The sequence below is a fragment of the Malaclemys terrapin genome, chromosome 11 (genome assembly GCF_027887155.1).
Source record: "Malaclemys terrapin pileata isolate rMalTer1 chromosome 11, rMalTer1.hap1, whole genome shotgun sequence".
Lineage (NCBI taxonomy): Eukaryota > Metazoa > Chordata > Testudines > Emydidae > Malaclemys > Malaclemys terrapin.
Genome location: NC_071515.1, coordinates 21,644,732 through 21,664,900, shown reverse-complemented (window position 1 = coordinate 21,664,900; position 20,169 = coordinate 21,644,732). Strand labels below are relative to the sequence as shown.

The following is a 20,169-nucleotide window of genomic DNA, read 5'->3' as shown; positions in this document are numbered from 1 at the left end:
AGAGGGGGCGAGAATGCCGGTCTTTGTGCTCCACTGATACAAGATTGTGCACCAGATTGTGTACCTCCCCCCTCCTCCCCCACAAGCTTTAAAGAAGTTAAATAGGCAGCAGGTTTAAAACAAATAAAAGGAAGTTCTTCTTCACACCGCGCACAGTCAACTTGTGGAACTCCTTACCCGAGGAGGTTGTGAAGGCTAGACTATAACAGCGTTTAAAAGAGAACTGGATAAATTCATGGTGGTTAAGTCCATTAATGGCTATTAGCCAGGATGGGTAAGGAATGGTGTCTCTAGACTCTGTTTGTCAGAGGGTGGAGATGGATGGCAGGAGAGAGATCACTTGATCATTACCTGTTAGGTTCACTCCCTCTGGGGCACCTGGCATTGGCCACTGTCGGTAGATAGGATACTGGGCTAGATGGACCTTTGGGCTGACCAATACGGCCGTTCTTATGTTCTTAAGATACTGGGGAAGTGGTATAACCCATGCTAAAAGAGTATGAGTCTTACTCCTCCCTCTACTAGTAAGGCATTTGATACGGTCTCGCATGATATTCTTATCGATAAACTAGGCAAATACAAATTAGATGGGGCTACTATAAGGTGGGTGCATAACTGGCTGGATAATCGTACTCAGAGAGTTGTTATTAATGGTTCCCAATCCTGCTGGAAAGGCGTAACGAGTGGGGTACCGCAGGGGTCTGTTTTGGGACCGGCTCTGTTCAATATCTTCATCAACGACTTAGATATTGGCATAGAAAGTACGCTTATTAAGTTTGCGGATGATACCAAACTGGGAGGGATTGCAACTACTTTGGAGGACAGGGTCATAATTCAAAATGATCTGGACAAATTGGAGAAATGGTCTGAGTTAAACAGGATGAAGTTTAACAAAGACAAATGCAAAGTGCTCCACTTAGGAAGGAAAAATCAATTTCACACATACAGAATGGGAAAAGACTGTCTAGGAAGGAGTACGGCAGAAAGGGATCTAGGGGTTATAGTGGACCACAAGCTAAATATGAGTCAACAGTGTGATGCTGTTGCAAAAAAAGCAAACATGATTCTGGGATGCATTAACAGGTGTGTTGTGAGCAAGACACGAGAAGTCATTCTTCCGCTCTACTCTGCTCTGGTTAGGCCTCAGCTGGAGTATTGTGTCCAGTTCTGGGCGCCGCATTTTAAAAAAGATGTGGAGAAACTGGAAAGGGTCCAAAGAAGAGCAACAAGAATGATTAAAGGTCTTGAGAACATGACCTATGAAGGAAGGCTGAAAGAATTGGGTTTGTTTAGTTTGGAAAAGAGAAGACTGAGAGGGGACATGATAGCAGTTTTCAGGTATATAAAAGGGTGTCATAAGGAGGAGGGAGAGAACTTGTTCACCTTAGCCTCTAAGGATAGAACCAGAAACAATGGGTTTAAACTGCAGCAAGGGAGGTCTAGATTGGACATTAGGAAAAAGTTCCTAACTGTCAGGGTGGTTAAACACTGGAACAAATTGCCTAGGGAGGTTGTGGAATCTCCGTCTCTGGAGATATTTAAGAGTAGGCTAGATAAATGTCTATTAGGGATGGTCTAGGCAATATTTGGTCCTGCCATGCGGGCAGGGGACTGGACTCGATGACCTCTCGAGGTCCCTTCCAGTCCTAGAATCTATGAATCTATGAATCTATGGTCCACATAAGAAGCTGCCAGCTAATGTACTCCACCTTTAGCGCCAATGACAGAGATTCAAGCTTTCAGCACTGTAGGTTATAGGTTCAAACCCCACTCACAGTCCAGCTAGGCTCAAATACATCAGCACCCCAGTACTGCCGTATATTGAAGGGTCACGGTCCTGCCTTTTTCAGGATGAGCTGGTAGTCTGGAGCCAGCAATGCTGTCCCCTTTAAAAAGGTGTAGCAATTTTCAATCCTTCTCACCCTGAGCTACCCTATGACACAGCCCCCTGCCACAGCAATGCAGCTAAAGCCACAAGCTAGATCTGTGAATTGCATCCTGCTGCCTGGTACGGCTCAGTGTTTACTGCCTGAACACCAGCATGTCGGATGAACCATTTATGTGGAAAAACAGAGCTCCCTCTTCCTTTCATTCTAGTACCCCACTTCTCATGGCCTTACACTAAGGTAGCCCCCGAGGTTGTGTGCCACCAGAACTAAGGCAGAGTAATATTTGCCATAGCTGCAAATTTAGTCTATTTTTACATTTCGTTTGCCTTCAAAGGCTTTAGAGCTGTCCTTTGGGATGGGAAGGCAGCAAGCTGCGGCACTTTGTGGATACAGGGCCGGCTCCAGGCACCAGCTCAGCAAGCAGGTGCTTGGGGCGGCCAAGAGGAAGGGGTGGCACGTCGGGCTCTTCGGCGGCGGGTCCCTCGGTCCCTCTCGGAGGGAAGGACCTGTTGCCGAAGTGCCGCCGAAGAAGAAAGCAGCGCAGTGGAGCTGCTGCCGATCACGATCGCGTTTTTGTTTTTGTTTTTTCCGCTGCGTGGGGCGGCAAAAACCCTGGAGTCGGTCCTGTGTGGATGGCACCAATATAGTCCTGTAGGAAGAACTTAACTAGAGAGCAGCTTCACCCAAGCACCCAAGACTGTGATGCTTGATTACCAGGGATAGAGGAAGCACAGAGGTCTGAGCTTGATGTGCCTTCAAGTTCCCATTGGACTAAAGGCCCAGCTCAACAGAAGCTATAACAGCTATAACAAAGTGGGTGACATTCAGCCCTGTGCAGAGGATCAGCCCAAGGCCTATGGACCATTAAGGCTCACTCAAGTCCTATTTTGAGGGGCTAAATAAGAGTTAAGTGGTGCACGGGCCTGATGCTGGGCCTTTGCTAGGAGGGGAATTTCACCCTTTGTGAACTGGTGATGAGAGATTTCAAAACATGCAAGAGTGCTTTCCAGCCACCTTCAGGCACACACAGTGTGTCTGCTCTGCCTGGTTGGCCTAAAATTCCCCATTGTTGCTACCACCACTTCAGTTCCAGTGTGTGGGGGTGTGGGCGTCAACAGGGCACAGGCCTTTTAGCCGCTGTATCATGTAACTCTGCTCAGAGCAGGCCTAGACAAGTGGTTAAAACAGCACTACTCTAGTCAATGCCTATACTAGAGCTTCCACTGCTGCTACCACTGGCCCAGCTGCACCGGTGGGAAATTTCAGAGCAGCGTAGTGTAAAGTCAATAGGCAGCCTGCAGGAGGCTTCTGTCTGTGAAATAATCTCTTGACTGAGTCAGCTGCTTTGATTGGATTCTCAGTCACAGTTGAAAAGTTTATGTACTCGCATCAGTGTCCGACCACGTGCCTGATCCACCGCTGAGTTCTGCCGTTTGGATGGAGACATCCTCAGGATTCACTGTTAGACACCTCATGTTGAAAGTCAATTTTAGAGGCATTGGAAGTTTTAAGGCCATTTTAAATGTCTAAATCCAGTTTTAATATGTCTTATATGGGAGTGACTCAAAGTTCTGCCCTTGGTGTTAAACAACAAGCTCAATTCATGCTGGCTCATGAATCAAAGCAATCCTTTCTATAGGGCAGAGGTGGGCAAATTTTTTGGCCCGAGTGCCACATCAGGGAATAGAAATTGTATGCCAGGTCATGAATGCTCACAAAATTGGGGTTGGGGTGCGGGAGGGGGTGAGGGCTCTCGTTGGGGGTGCAGGCTCTGGGGTGAGGCTGGGAATGAGGAGTTTGGGGTGTAGGAGGGTGCTCTGGGCTAGGACTAAGGGGTTCAGAGGGCAGGAGGGGGATCAGGAAGGGGGGGGCAGGTTCCAGCTGGGGGTGCGGGCTCTGGTGTGGGGCTGGGGATGAGAGGTTTGGGGTGCAGGAGGGTGCTCCGGGCTGGGATCGAGGGATTCGGAGAGCAGGAGTAGGATTAGGGCTGGGGCAGAGGATTAGGGCGTGGGGAGAGGCTCAAGGGTGCAGGCTCTGGGCACTGCTTACCTCAAGCAGCTCCCAGAAACAGTGGTATGTCTCTTCTCAGCTCCTACGTGGAGGCACAGCCAGGCGGCTCTGCACGCTGCCCCATCCGCAGGCACCGGCCCAGCAACTCCCGTTGGAGTGCCGGAGAGGGCCATTGGGGCACGTAGGAGCCAAAGAGGGGCCATGCCGCGGCTTCTGGGAGCCGCGTGGAGCGGCCCCTGACCCAGTGCCCTGACTGGAGCACCAGAGCCGAGCCGAGCTGAGCCGCGTAGTGTGGCCCCCGACCCAACGCCCTGGCTGGAGCGGGGCTGAGCAGCGTGGTGCAGCCCCCGACCCAGCGCCCTGTCTGGAGTGAAGCTGAGCCACGTAGTGCGACCCCCAACCAAGCGCCCCGGCTAGAGTGCCGGAGAGGAGCAAACCCCAGACCCCGCTCCACAGCGGGAGCTCGTGGGCCGGCTTAAAACGGCTCGCGAGCCGTATCCAGCCCGCAGGTTGTAGTTTGCCCACCCCTGCTATAGGGTTATTTCGGGACAATTTTCCAAATCTTTTCTCATTCCTTACTTAGGCAAAATTCCCATCAGCCTCAAGTGGCCCGATTTTCAGAGAGGCTGACTTGTATGGGAGTTCTGCCTGTGTGTGCCTTTATACCACAGCTGTTGGTAGCAGGCAATGCAAAGGTGCATCACCCTAGAGCAGGAGCTCCTGGAGGCCGAGTACCTGAGGCACAGGCCTCTGGAAATGCAGCCTCTGCTAAACCCTTTGAAGTGCCTGCAGCTGATCTCTGCTGCCTAAGCGCAAGGAGTAGGACTGTGCCTGGCCCCTGTACAGGAGCACAGGAGAGTAGGGCTGGATGATGGGAAGGAAGGAAGGTTCCCTGTGCCTATTCCCCCATTCATGCTCCTGAAAAAGTACAACTAGCCTTGAGTATAAACCTCAAATTTTGGCCCATATGCGCTTGAAAAGTACAACTAGCCTTGAGTATAAACCTCAAATTTTGGCCCATATGCGCTCTGGCAAACTAAGTGCAACAGACAATGCTGCTCTCAGTCACACTGGTGTAAATCCAAAGTAACTCTACAGTGGGCCTATGTTTAATAAGTAAATGTTCAGGCAGCAGAACATCCATGACTGATGAGTGCTGTTAATACCCTTGAATATTACAGACACCACACACTAACAAGTTACTAGACAGTCTGTCTTATTTTGTCTAATTACAAAATTGTATTGAGGTTTCTTTACGTAGCACTTTTCCTTTAAGACGATTACAGGCAAATCTAAAAAGATTTAGTTGTCTTGTTTGCTGTGAAAGGTGCTGAGACCAGCAATACCATTTAGTCACTTTCCACTCTCGACTGCACTTCTGCCTTCATCAGGTTATCAGCAGAGAAGCGTAAATGGAGATGCAGTGATCAGATTTCTAAGGCACAAAAGTTAAAGCTAAGTTTGAGACAGTGACAGCAAGCAGCCATGAGCCTAGGAACTCAATTAGTCTGAAAGACAACTATCTCATTATCTTTCCCAAAATGATATAAATACATAGGAACATAAAAATTTAAAATAAACTCTCTCTATTGACTGTCTAGATGACTGAATTTCCCTTCTCAATTTCTTTAAACACCCACTTTAGTATTTATTTATTCTAAGCGCGAAGCAGCTGTGATAATTAGACTGTCAGATTCGGTAAGTTAATGAGGAGTCACTGGAGTGGAAGGTTTTGCATTTGTGAGATTGCTGAAGGAGAGAAGCTCTATGCCTTCGCTCTCTCGTTCTCTTTTCTTTTTCTTTCTTTTCTCCCTCCACTGGGTGGGAAGGAGAGAGCTTGGCAGTGCACAGATCGATCTGAATCCTTTTGATTAGTGGGTTGCATTCCCACCACTGTTCTGCCAAATAATGTTTTCCTATTGTCTGTTTGTTTTAAAAAAAGGAGCAAACAGACAAAAACATAGATGAGATTTTTAGGGGCAAGGGAGCCCGAGTTTAAGAAACACACCTGCATTCTCTCCTTCCCTCTCCAAAAATGCATAAGAAAGTGAACTCTGAGAAAGAAGTTTCCAAACTAATTTATGTCGGGTGATATGAACTGCTAGTAGTGGCAAAGTAATAATGTAAGATTCCCCCTTCCTCACTCTTTACAAATAGAGGTACTGTAAAGCAAGGAAAGTGATTACAGGTTTGCTTCAACTGAATCTTGAACAAAGGAATTTCAGCAGGTCTGCAGTTAAAAAGTTTCCCTCTTTCCACTGGCTAAACAAAGTTTCGGTGGATTTTAGTTAACTAAAGGGGGGCCTGATCCTGCAAAGCACACAATTAATTTTATTCATGTGATCAGTAATGAGATTGCTCATGCGCTGAAGTGTTTGTGGGATCAAGTCCACAGCTAATATGTTTTACATCATCCTATATTTTGTTTTCTAAAGTGCCTGCTCCTGAATTAAATGCCATATTTTTAACACCAGGAGTTGGGGACAACTGTGATTCAGATAAACAGTTTATCTGCACTAAGACTAATTCCAGTGGAAGGATTTGCCTGGGTGAACGTTCCACGTATACAAAACTATATTTCTCTGAACAGTGGCTTTGGGAAACATTAGGCAGATCAGAGTTTCTCTGGTGTCTCTGCGGCCATTGCTGCTCCCACCCACAATTTTAGGTTAAGAAACAGAGATATTTGCAGGTGGAGTGAGAGTGCAGATGATACAGAGCAGGTCTGTTGAGGAAAACATCCTTTTCAGTCTCTCTCCTCAAACTTGGTTTCTCCACAGCACAGTCACTGTTTACAGTTCCGGGAGTGAGGCTGCAGCCAGAAATCTGTGACCTATTTGCTCCTTACCAGAAGGGTCATCGCCAAGCCAGTTCAAGCAAGTTTTGGTGAAAAACAAGAATGTTCAACGGCCTTTTAGGTGAGGAACTAAAAGAACAGTGTTTGTTTTTCACTATAGAAGCTACTGCCAACATCCTCAACAAATGAGATCCCATAACGAGTCCCCATGTGGGCTGGTAAGGCCCTAAGGTGGGGAGAGCGGGACAGAAAAGGGTTACAGCCTCTCATCCCATGGCAAAACCCGTGGCTGAGGAAAGGTTAAGCAGGAAATTCTAAAAAGTTCTTATTCCTGAGCTTCCATCCAGGTGGAGGAAAGGGGGATTGCAGGCTTGTAGCCTCCAAACACAGCTGCACCAACATCCACAACAATATCCCACAGCTCTCAGAATAGCCAGACAGAGGGCAGACCCTTCTGCCACTAACCATGGGCCCTCTCCCCTACCCACCATCTGGAGGGTGTAGACAGGGGGAGGAGCAGACTCTGCAGGAGTCATAGCTCATAGGATTACCAGCATTAGCTCCCATGGTAACTTCCCCATCTCTGTTTTTAATAGCAACATGTTTGCCATATCAGCTCTTCTAACTCTCAGACCAGTGCCCTCCCCATGAGGCCAGAGCGCTCCCCCTTCCCCCGCACCTCAAATATTTTTGAATTTTATGTCATTCATAATTACGAGACGGCTTAACGTTTTTCTTTGCTTGGTCTGCATTTGCCCATGGTTAATTAATCAAGTTTTACAGTTAGCTTCTGAGCATGATCAGCAGTTAATTTTTTTCAAACTTGCTATTGGCATTGGTTTCCCAAACATTTTTCAGTCATACAAAGAGATTACTGTTGAAGTAACTGGGGAAAGGTATAGGTGCTCTACTCATCTGAACAGGGTTAGTCATAACAAATGTTCCCTGTCATGCTTAGATTTTGCACTATACACATTCCTTCAGGGGCGTCTATACCCTACATTAGATTATCTGAGCCTAGGAACCACTGACGGATGGCTTCTCAGCTCCTGGGACTGCTCTCTGTCATATTAACCTATTCTAGTTCTCCACAGATCTGGAGGCTGGAATTTATTGTGTAGGCCTTTTCCTTTTAGGGTTAAAAATGCCAAAAAGTGGGCATATTTCATACACCCAGGTATACTCCCCACTACCACTCATATCTTCATTATCTAAGGCTATGTCTACACTTGCAGAGTTTTTGCACTCTTAGTTTCACCGGTGATAGGGAACCAGTAAAAGAAAAGCGCTGGTTTGTGTACTCACTGACTTCCACAGGTGTCAGATCCTGTTCACATCTGCAGCACTTCCATCCCCAATGAGAGCAGCGCACTGAGGGCAGCTATCGCACAGTGGAGCTCTCTCCATTTTGAGGACAGGTCTTGTGGGAAAGGGAGGGGGTGATCATGAGGCATCCTGGGTTCCTGCACAGCCTCCTCTCCCCAGACACTGATCAGCTCCAGTAGCTCACATTGCTCCAAGCAGGGGAGGGTTTGCTCCGTGGAGCAGGCATTGTCACCTGGCCAGATGATAAGTGAGCGCTTGCCAAGAAAACAGGAAGGGGAGTTTCAAAGTTCCCGGAGCTTTACAGGGGGAGGGGTGGATGTCTGTTTACCTGGGGTCAAAGCAGCAGAGCTGCTGGCCAGAGTGGTCACCTAGGCACCGTGGGATATCCTCCGGAGGCTAAAAACTGTGTAAACGGAAGAACGTGTCTTCACTTGCACATCACTGCAAAGTATCACCAGTAAGGACTATACACCTCTCGTGGAGGTGGTTTTCTGTTTGCGGTGAAGCTCAGAAGTTTCACCACAAAAAGTCATGGGCAAGTGTAGATGCTCCCACAGTTTTTGCGCAAAAAAGGGACTTTTTGCGCTTTAAATGACAAGTGTAGACATGCCCTGAGTTACTCAGCACACATGCCATGGATCAGATTATGCTTTCAATTACATCATTGTAAAACCAGGACCACTTCAGTAGATGAAATTACTTTGGGTTTAGATCAGCATAACAGTATTATCAGAATTTGGTCCTATGTGTGCTCTAATGTCTGAGAAGAGCTAGGTAAAGATGCTGAAATTGCCTTAAACCATAACAGCATTGATTTTACACGGTATGTATTTCAGTTTTACTGGGAAATTGTTAACTTAAAAATCCCGTTTCAGTCTGAATACCTTTTACCTACTATTGCAACAAATAACACCTCAGATCACTATTACTGAAAGAAAATACAGAAAAAAAGTTCCATTTTTTTCCAGTCTGTTTACTTTGTGCATTTGTCAGGAGATTTTATGCAGTCAGTTTTGCTGTTTTCTCTATTCAGTCAGATATGTGTTCTCAGGATCAGGACCTGAGTAACTTTATTCTTGTCACTAATTCCATCGAAGGCTCTAGACTACTCACTTGAGTAAAGTTATGCTCGTGCTTCAGTGTCTGCAGGATCAGAAACTTAAATTAGTTTCCCCTTTTTTTTGAGTCATTCACACACAAAATTTTTAAAATAGCACAACCACAAAAATAATTAATTTTTAAAATTTTTACTAGATTTCATGTTGACACTGTTACTTCTTATTTCCCCATCACACACACACACTCTCTCTCTCTCTCTCTCTCTCTCTCTCACACACACACACACACACACACACTTGTCTTACATACTAGACAAGTTAAATGTCAACTCAAGTTCTCTTCCAATGTTCAGTTACTGAGATGTAATCTAGTAGTGTACGAATTTAGATTTTTTTTATTTATATATTTTTTTAAAAAGAATGAGATGTTAAATGTAATAGAAATGTTTTTAGTATTTTAAAAGCTGCCAATCAAAAGCAGGTTTAACATAATCTAAATAATAGTAACTTGGCATCTAAAGCACAACATTGTGCTCATGTATGAGAAAGTGAAACTGACTAGAAACAGTGAAACTGACAGCCTGCTTTCACTACTCAACCTGAATGTGATACAAAAATAAAAACAAAGAACAGAACATAAAAGGTTCAATGATGGCTTTGCCAGGAACCCACAGTAAGGGGCACCACGTCATTGTCCCAATCTCCTCCCTGTACTCCCAGTGCTCTGGGAGGAAATAAACTGTACCACGTCCAAATCCAGGATGTCATATGTTCCATGCCATAGCTCCATTCAGTCTTCACCCGGTTGTATCTCCGACCATCCATTGGACGGAGGGGGAATTTAGTGGCTCTGAGGAGCCTACTTCCCCTCTTACGCTGGTACCCTTAATACAAATATCTAATGCAGGGGCCCCTTTATAGCTTTGTGCTACTGAACTAGCTGGGCCACAGGGGTGTCCACGCAAAGCTTAGAGTTGTTTTAAATTTATCTTTAATAATAATCAAAGTCACTAAAGCAAATAAATCTGCAGAATATTTGGGATTATATATTTTTTCTTTCAATTTATAGATTTAGCCCATCAAGAACTTTCTAGGCACAAGATTTTTATCCTGATAGCATTCTTGGTTATAGGGGCAGATTCTGCTCTCTGTTACACATGTGGACATCGGGCATGACTCCTCAGAAATCAGCAGATTTACACTGATGTAACTGAGAAGACAGTCTGGTCCAGGGAGATTTCTTTATAAAAGTCACCTTTCAATGGGAAAGAAGGAGACAGTGCAGATGCCCTGATGTGTCTTTTGTATTTTTTAGAAAGCAACGTCAGGAAGATTGACTTGGCAACCAAGAACTAAAAGCACAGTCTAGAGTTTGGACCTTCCAAATAAACCCAGCCATTTGTCTCTTAATAGAGAGATCCCTGGACCAGAAGATTGATGAACAAACAGGACTGATGGGGGTTGACAATTGAAAGAAAGTAGGGACTGATCCAAGGCTTACAGAGACCTGTCAGGCCTGGGGCTTGCCTACAATCTCCTCCAACAAAAGAGCTCCTGAGGGAAGGAGGGGATTAGTCTAAAGTTGAGTGAAGTTTCCAGGGAAGATGGTTTCTTGGATAAAGTCATCAACAAAAGGAATTGTTTGAGACTATTTGTTATAATTTCCAAGGGGGAGCTTCTGCCATTACTAACAGGATTATCACTCTACCGATTCCACACCAGCAGAGCATTAGAAATGTGCATTGTGGGCCAGCTGTTTAGAGCCTAATTCAGAGGTCTTCTTATGCTGTATCCAAAAGATGTGTAGGTGTTGATGAGGGCGAGGGCAATGAGGAATTAAGATGACTGAAAACAAAGATTGTTTATGGTAAAATTGTTGCACAGAGCACTGATGCGCTAATGAGTTACCAGCTGGTTTTAATCCCCTAGATCTCTGGGCTGCTGACAGACTGTGAACAGAAAAGGTGCTCTCTGATGTCTCCCGATGGAGAAGGATGGTGGGAGTAGCTGGGAGTTCTTTTACTCCTACCACATTTCTCACAGGGATTCTTCCTGGAAGAAGTTAGAAGAAGAGTTCTTACTAACAGTGTTTTTCTCTGTTTCATTCAATCATCTGAAGCACCTTTGCTCATCACCTAGTATTTGGGGAAGTCCAGAAACTGGAAGCCTCAGCATAGCCTCAAAGCAAAGCTGTGAGGGAAATTTAAGCAAAGAAATGATTCTAAAGGCCTGATCCTGCAAACCTTACATGCATGAATAATCCTCATTCACTTAAGTAGTGCCATTGAAGTGAATGGGAGACCTTGTATGAGCAAGGAATATGCTGATGATTAAAGTGTGCAGGATAAGACCCTATCAGTGATGACTTAGGACATACTTTGAATTTCTTAGCATATTTCACAATCTTAAAATACGATCTAGCTTGACAGGGAGACGAACTATGACTTTTCAATTTCTACATTTTATGGATCTAATTCTGATTTACACTAAGTCCCCTTCACACAACCTCAATGTGGGTGTTACTTATGCCTACTTTCCCGCTCCTTTACAGTGTCACAGGGAATTTAGTGTAACTAATATGACCCTCTGATTCTGATTTTGAGCTGATTTGTGCAGCTTTAAATCAGGAATAATTCCACTATTCAATGGGGTTATACTGGTGTAGGTGTGGGATAAGCAAGAGCATAGATTCATAGATTCCAAGGCCAGAAGGATCCATTCTGGTCATTTATTATGACCTCCTGTATAGCACAGGCCATAGAACTTCCCCAAAATAATTCCTGGAGCAGATCTTTCAGCAATCTTGATCTAAATGTTGTCAGTAATAGAGAACCCACCAATTTACTCTTGGTAAATTGTTTCAATGATTAATTACTCTCACTGTTAAAAATATATGCATTATTTCTAGTCTGAATTTGTCTAGTTTCAACTTCTAGCCACTGGACCATGTTATTCTAGCTGAGAAAGATGGAGAGCATCTTTCTCTGCTAGAATAAAGAGCCTGTTATCAAATATTTGTTTCCCATGTAGGTACTTACAGACTGCAATCAAGTCATCCTTTAACATTCTCTTTGTTAAGCTAAATAGATTGAGTTCCTTGAGTCTAGCACTATAAAGCAGGTTTGCTAATCTTTGAATCATTTTTGTGGCTTATCTCTGAACCCTCTCCAATTTATCAACATCCTTCTTGAACTGTGGAAACTAGAACTGGACACAGTTTGCACCAGTGCCAAATTTAGAGGTAAAATAAGCTCTTTACTCTTTCTCGAGGTTCCCCTGTTTATCCATCCCAAGGATCACAACAGCCTTTTTAGCAACTGTGACAGGTTTCAGAGTAGCAGCCGTGTTAGTCTGTATCCGCAAAAAGTGGGCTGTAGTCCACGAAAGCTTATGCTCTAATAAATTTGTTAGTCTCTAAGGTGCCACAAGTACTCCTGTTCTTCTTTTAGCAACTGTGTAACACTAAGAGCTCACTTTCAACTGATCTTTTTCAAAGTCACTGCTTCCTAGGATAGAGTCCTCTGTCTTGTAAGTATGGCTAGATTCTTCGTTCCTAGATGCACACCTTTACATTTAGCCGTATTAAAATGTATATTGTTTGCGGTACAGTTTACTAAGCGATCCAGATGGCTCTGTATTAATGAGCTGTGCTCTTCATTATTTACCACTTCCTCATCTTTTGAGCCATCTGCAAACTTTATCAGTAATAATTTTATGTTTTCTTCCAGCTCATCAATAAAAATGTTACATAGTGTAGGGTCAAGAACAGCTCCCTGTGGGAACCCACTAGAAACATTCCCACTTGATTAATGATTCCCCATTTACAATTACATTTTGAAACCTATTAGTTAGCAAGCTTTTAAGCCATTTAATATGTGCCATGTTAATGTTATATAGGTTTATTTTTTTAATCAAAACATCATGCGACACCAAGTCAAAGGCCCCTACAGAAGTCCTAAGTACATTACCTCAACACTATTCTCTTTATCAACCAAACTTTTCAACTCAAAAAAAAAAAAGATATCAAGTTAGTTTGACAGGATCTATTTTCTATAAACCTATGTTGATTGCTCATAACTATATTATCCTCCTTTAATTCTTTATTCATCGAGTCTCCTTTGAGCCATTCCATTATCTCGCCCCAGGATCAATGTCAGACTGACAGGCCTATAATTATCCAGGAGATCCCATTTACCCGTTTTAAATGATGGCACAACATTAGCTTTCTTTCAGTCTTCAGGAACTTCCTCAGTATTCCAAGACTTATTGAAAACCAACATTAACCATCAGTTCTTTTAAAACTCTTGGATGCAAGTTGTAAGAACGGCCATACTGGGTCAGACTGTCCTGTCTTCTGACAGTGGCCAACGCCAAATGCTTCAGAGGGAATGAACAGAACAGGGCAATTATCAAGTGACCCATCCCCTGTTGTCCAGTCCCAGCATCTGGCAGTCAGAGGATTAGAGACCCTCAGAGCATGGGGTTGCATCCCTGACCATCTTGGCTAATAGCCATTGATGGACCTATCCTCCATGAATTTATCTAATTCTAAATCCAGTTATACTTGCGGGCTTCACAGCATTCCTGGCAATGAGTTCTTCAGGTTGACGGCATTTTGTGAAGAAGCACTTCTTTGTATTTGTTTTAAACCTGCTGTCTGTTAATTTCAAAGTTACTCCTGGTTCTTATGTTGGGGTAAATAATACTTCCCAATTCACTTTCGCCACACCATTTAGGATTATATAGACCTCTATCATATCCCACCTTAGTCGTCTCTTTTCCAAGCTGAACAGTCCCTCTCTTTTTAATCTCTCCTCATATAGAAGTTGTTCCATACACTTAACCATTTTTGTTGCTCTTCTCTGTACCATTTCTAATATATCTTTTTTGAGATGGAGTGACCAGAAATGCATGCAGTATTCCAGGTGTGGGCAAACCATGGATTTATATAGTGACATTATGATATTTACTATCTTATTATCTATGACTTTTCTAATGGTTCCTAAGCTAACATTGTTAGCTTTTTTTGGCTGCCGCTGCCCAATGAGCAGATGTTTTCGAGAACTATCCACAACGACTCCAAGATCTCTTTCTTGAATGGTAAAAGCTAATTTAGACCCCATCATTTTGTATGTCTATTTGGGAATTACATTTTTCAATATACATTTATCAATACTGATTTTCATCTGCCATTTTGTTGCCCAGTTGCCCAGTTTTGTGAAATCCCTTTGTAACTCTTCACAGTCTATTTTGGACTTAACTATCTTGAGTAATTCTAGATCATCTGCAAACTCTGCCACCTCACTGTTTACCCCTTTTTCCAGATCATTTCTGAATATGTTGAACAGCACTGATCCCAGTACAGATCCCTGGGAGACACCACTATTTACTTCTCTCCATTCTGAAAACTGACCATTTATTCCTTCTCTTGGTTTCCCATCTTTAACTAGCTACTGATCCATGAGAGGACCTTCCCTCTTATTCCATGACTCCATGGTTGCTTAAGAGTCTTTGGTGAGAGACTTTGTCAAAGGCTTTCTGAATGTCCAAGTACACTACCTCCACTGGATCACCATTGTCCACTCTCAAAGAATTCTAATAGATTGGTGAGGCATGATTTCCCTGTATAAAAGTCATGTTAACTCTTCCCCATCAAATTGTGTTCATCTATGTATTTGATATTTCTGTCCTTTACTATAGTTTCAATTAATTGGCCTGGTACTGAAGTTAGGCTTACCAGCCTGTTCCCTCCTGTGATTTGGTAGTCTGTAGAACACCCCAACTTGTGCTTTATCTATTAAGATATTAATTAAGACCTGAAGAAGAGCTATGTGTAAGTTTGAAAACTTGTCTCTCTCACCAACAGAAGTTGGTCCAATAAAAGATATTACCTCACCCGCCTTGTCTCACTGATCCCTAAGCATTCAAGATCATTTTTTTCAGAGTTACTGTGACTCAAAAACAGGTAATGCCATTTTTGACATACAGTGCTATTCCACCTCCCCTTTTGCTCACTCAATCCTTCCTAAATAAGTTATAATCATTAATTTTAACATTCCAGGTGTGTGAATTACCCCATCAGGTTTCAAGTAATACCAAATATATTAAATTTAGGCTCATAAATTACTAATTCCAATGCCTCTTGTTTGTTGCCCAAGTGTCTAGCATTGGATACAGACAATTCAACAATTTCTTCTGTTCATGTCCTTTGGTTTCTTGATTAATTTTGTTCAAGGGATCTTGATTCTGTGCTAAAATTTTCTCTCTTTTTACCCTCCCCTTTTTTATTAGTTTCACGCACGTCTGCCAGCTGATTGGATTCCCTTCTACAGAGGTGGAGGTCATCCAAACTATACAGCTCCATCTCCCCACAGAAGGTGGACCAGTGTTCCACAAAAAACAGACCTTCCACTCTATACCACTTACCTAGCCCATGGTTCACTTCCAGAATCGTTTGCCTTCTGTCTTTCTTCGCTTCCGGGATAGGAAGGATCTCAGAAAAGATCGCTTGGGTAGTCGTCTTCTTCAGCATGCGCCCAAGTTCCATGATGCCATCTACTATCGGTGAGATATTCCGCAATGCAGTGTCTTTAGTGCCAACTTGAACCACGACCAACGGATCCTTGCCCATCCATTTCAGAAGCCTAGCCAATCTTTGAGTAACATCTAATGTCTTGGTTCCAGGTAGACAGAACGCCATGCTGTTGTTAGGTAAAAAGCAAGTCCTTACTCACCTCTCCAGCACCCGAGTTCGTGCGGAGTTGGTATGGGGCTCACAATCTGTCAGAGACCAGACACCAATTCGTTGATCAACGGGCTCACACTATCCTTAGCTTGAAAAGCTTCAGAGTAAGTGTGGCAAGTTTATTAGGGGTGAGCATCAATATTTATACACAGAAGTAAACAAAGTGATTAACAGATCATAATGGTCATGTATAATCAATCAAGATTCTACAGGATAAAACAGGTTAAAATGTAAATTCAAAAAGAGAAAAGGGGAGATGGCTACTTAAGGGGAGGGGGGTGTCATGAGTAGTTCGCAGGTCAGAGCTTTGATTAAAAGTTCAGACAGAGACATCAAGTCTGGGTTAAGTTTAAGCTCATCAAAAGTTCAGACTCAACACTGTTGTCCACTTCTATGTTCTTTCAGTTCTTCTTTGTACTGAATCCCTAACAAGGATCATCTGTCTTCCTTGGACAGTTGGAGAATTCTTTGTGGGCAAACTGGCTTTTCTTACGGGTTGGGCCAAGCTGCCATCCACAGAAGTAGACCACCACATTTCTATGTTAAATTCCAACATTTAATCGTGTTTGGGGGAAGGGTTGTTTATTTTTCAAAGAAAAAATCTCTCCAATGTACAGGAGTCAGTTGTTAGATGGTAACAGCTTTTAACAAGTAGAAAGGCATGGTGCATTTCCAAAGTGTATTATTGACCATAATGGCTCTCCATTGTCATTGTATAGTCATTTACAAGTGCAAAATGGGTGTCAAAAGCTACCAAGTCAGAATGGTAGTGTTTTGCACTCTCTTTGCAAAGGTGTAAATGAACATACAAGGTTCAGGGCAGTGGAGGACCAAGAGCTATTTGGAATGATTATGGTCTGATGTCTCCTTCTAACTAGGGGCCATTAAGCACCAAAAACATGTTAAATGAAAGGATTTGTAGTGACTAGATGGTGACAGAATTCTGTAAAGTGGAAGATTGGAAGCAGATCACTTTTTCAGAGTGGTGTTTGTTGGGACTATGCATTACAGATTCGTATGGAAAGTAGTTTTTGCAATTGCAGAACAGCTGCTTTTCAAAGCTATCTTCCCTTGCCCCATAAAGCTCAAATGGCCAAAGGGACAAATCATACTTTGTGCTCCTGTGGGTGGAGGAACATGAAGATCCTAGCAGAAGGATGTACTGCCCCTCAGCACTCTCTTCCTATTCCTGATCACATGATGGAAGTGGTCCATGGATCTTCTGTTTAAAGAATTTGTAGGTGGGACTTTGGGATGGAGAGGGCAGGGAAACTGCTTACTCTACACAGCATCACTGATATCACCTGCCAATTCCATAGGGATTTTCTTCCTAAACTACTGATGACTGGGGAAGCACTAAGGTAAGCAGGTTTCCCTTTTGTGATTTGACACACACACCCCAGCGCAGCCCAGCAGTGATTTCAGGGGCAACAGCTAGCCAGAGAACACCATGCCTGGAGTTGTATTGCCATGGAGGCTGGAGAGGAGGGGCTACACAGGAATACAGAGGCACTTGCCTCTAGCAGATCTCCTAAGATCCAGGCTGAGTGTGAGGGACCTTGCAAATTCTTTGGTGCATCAGGAAGGAGAAAGAGATGAAACTGTGAAATGGATTTTATGGTCCTACACTATTTTTTCAAACGTGGAGATAGCTGACTATGGGGGATGGAGGTCATGCAATCCAGACTCTTTCACCTCTAGGATGCCAGTTCAAATCTAGCCCTCCTGGGCTAGTCATTTACCATGTGCTGGGTGAGCCGTTCTGAGTTAATAATTAAAGTGCTTCCAGTGTGTAAAGTGTGATAGTGTGGTATTGTCATCACTGTATTGAGGTCTATGTGAGAAGTTATGCATTTGCCAGTGGACACATCACAAAAAAACCCTTTACAAATGGCACGAAGAGAAAACCTTGATAGCAGCATCAGCAGAGAGGTCAAGGACTGAGTGAACTGTCCCCTCCCCCGACACTCCCTCAAGACAGGAAGACGGTTCATTAGTAGGGCAGGGTGGGGAACATAAGTGGAGAACTTCAGGCTCCAGCCCCACCACCACACCAAAAAAGCAGGTCACACAAAAATATTATATTTAAAAGACATTTGAGTTAAAAAGCCCTTTAATTTATAAACATCCTTTTTTAAAATGTGCACAGCTTAGCAGATTTTTTTAATGAGTATTGACCTTAAAAAAAAAAATCAAACAACCTCTTTGCCAGATTAAGAGTCTCAATGTTTTGCTTCAGCCGAGAGTGAACTTTTATGGCCAATTTATAAAACCCAAGAAAAAAAGCAGAGTTTTCTAATAGAAATGCTGACAAAACTCTATCCATAATGCCACAAATGGGCAATGCACCGTGCACAAAAAAATCCCACCATAACCCAGAACTGCATTTGGAGAACACAGATAAAAGACCTGACTTGGGTCATGTGACAGGTGTCACTTCAGTAATGATATTGGGGGCAGAGATAAAAGTCCTCTCACTCTGGTCATGTGACACAGCTTCATTACTCTCACAGCAGGTGGTCCGCAAGGCTCAATGCCTTTATTTTATTTATTTATTTATTCTGTGATAATGAGAAAATGTTTAAACTCCCATCCCTGTGTTTAAACACTTCTTCCTGCTGACAGCAGCGGGGGGATCCCTTGATCAACTGTCAGATTGGAAAGTGCAATTTTTCTGGAAAGTAAACAGCATGTTTGCCAGTTGGAAATAATTTTCTGTTTGTTGGGACGGCTGGTGTTGGAGTGAGGGAGCCATGTCATGGCGTCTGACAAGTCAGGAATGGGGAATAAGAAACAGGCTAAAAAATACCTTTTGTACTGTGCCTCTGATAACAAGAGCCTGAGATTTTTTGATATTTCACTATTGTCATGTGGTAAAAATAAAATCACTTAAGGATTGTATATGAAAAACTTTTAAAGCAATGGCTCAGACTGAGGATGGACACGTGGGACCTACTGCTAGCTAAACCCACTGTGTTTTAATAAAAAGAAGAACAGGAGTACTTGTGGCACCTTAGAGACTAACAAATTTATTAGAGCATAAGCTTTCGTGGACTACAGCCCACTTCTTCGGATGCATACTTTCCCTCATCTCAGGTGATTAGCCAAGATGGTCAGAGATGCAACCCCATGCTCTGGGTGTCCCTAAGCAAGGACTGGATGACAGGGGATGGATCACTCAATAATTGCCCTGTTCTGTTAATTCCCTCTGAATAACATAAAGGAGACTCTTGAGCTTCCAGCCCTCTATGTGGGATGAGACTACGAAGTGAATTTTATGGTCCTATATTATTTTTTCAAACTTGGGGAGCTAACTGGCTATAGGGGATGGCATTGGCCACTGTTGGAGGACAGGATAAATGAACCACTGGTCTGACCCCGTTTCGCCATTCTTATGAAAATGAAGTAGAACTAGAGATGGTGCTCAGATACTAGGTGATGATGATTGTATCGGGAAGGGTATATTACATGGATTTGACGTCACAGCAATGAGATGTTCCCTTTTTTTCAAGGATGAGAAAAATGAAAGACAACTATCATACAACACAGAAACCATGAGGGTTAATGGAAGTCAGTGGGAGTTTGGAGTGTAACAAGGAATGTAGGCTTAGGTCCTATGATTACAGGAATTAAACCCAGCTATGATAATTGGTGTGTTATGTCTGAAGTCATAGGTACATGATACCATGAAACTGTTCATAACTGCCTTGGAATCAAACAAAATATAACTTTATGATCTGTACATTTTCTCTCTTCTATTAGACAAATATATTTTAAGTCAATTGTCATTATACACTGTGTATAAGATTTCCATTAAAAATTATTATTCAAATGTACATTCACACAGAGACTCACACGGCATTGTATATGCAAACAGGAGGAACCATGTTAAACTTGATTGCAATATTCAATAAACTAAATGGCACCATTTGCTTACAAATAATTATTAGAAGTTTTCATTCCACATTGAAAGTTTATTGAATTTATATTAAGTTGTGAATTAGTAATATTTCATTTCTGAGCATGGTCCAGTGTGTCCCCTGTGTGAGATAGCTAAGAGACCTTCAGTGTACTGATGAAATGTATTGTGAGCTAGTTGTATGTGAAAATATGCTGTACGGAAGCCTTGTTCTCGCAACATCTTACTCTGGTGCCTGAATGTTAGTGTCCAAGGGACAGAATTAATTGTTTTTTTTCCCTCTTGATAAATGTCAGTACTAAGGACTCACTTTTCCCCCCGTTATATGAAGTTTGGGGTTTGTTAAAAGAAAAGTTTTGAGGCCAGATTCTGATCTCATGTACAGCACAGTAAAAACAGAGTATCAACCACTACAACCTGGAATA

General features: G+C 43.1%; 1 protein-coding gene across 2 annotated transcripts in view; it reads left to right on the top strand.

The window, feature by feature from the left end:
* CDK15 (cyclin dependent kinase 15) overlaps positions 1-19,762 on the top strand; it is a 65,165-nt gene extending 45,403 nt beyond the window's left edge. For both annotated transcript variants that reach the window (XM_054043572.1, XM_054043571.1), the window contains 2 exons: positions 6,680-6,817; positions 15,372-19,762. In XM_054043572.1, coding sequence (XP_053899547.1) covers positions 6,680-6,789 — 110 coding nt within the window. In that variant the 3' untranslated portion in view covers positions 6,790-6,817; positions 15,372-19,762. The remainder of the gene's footprint in view (positions 1-6,679; positions 6,818-15,371) is intronic.
* Positions 19,763-20,169: the final 407 nt, after the last annotated feature.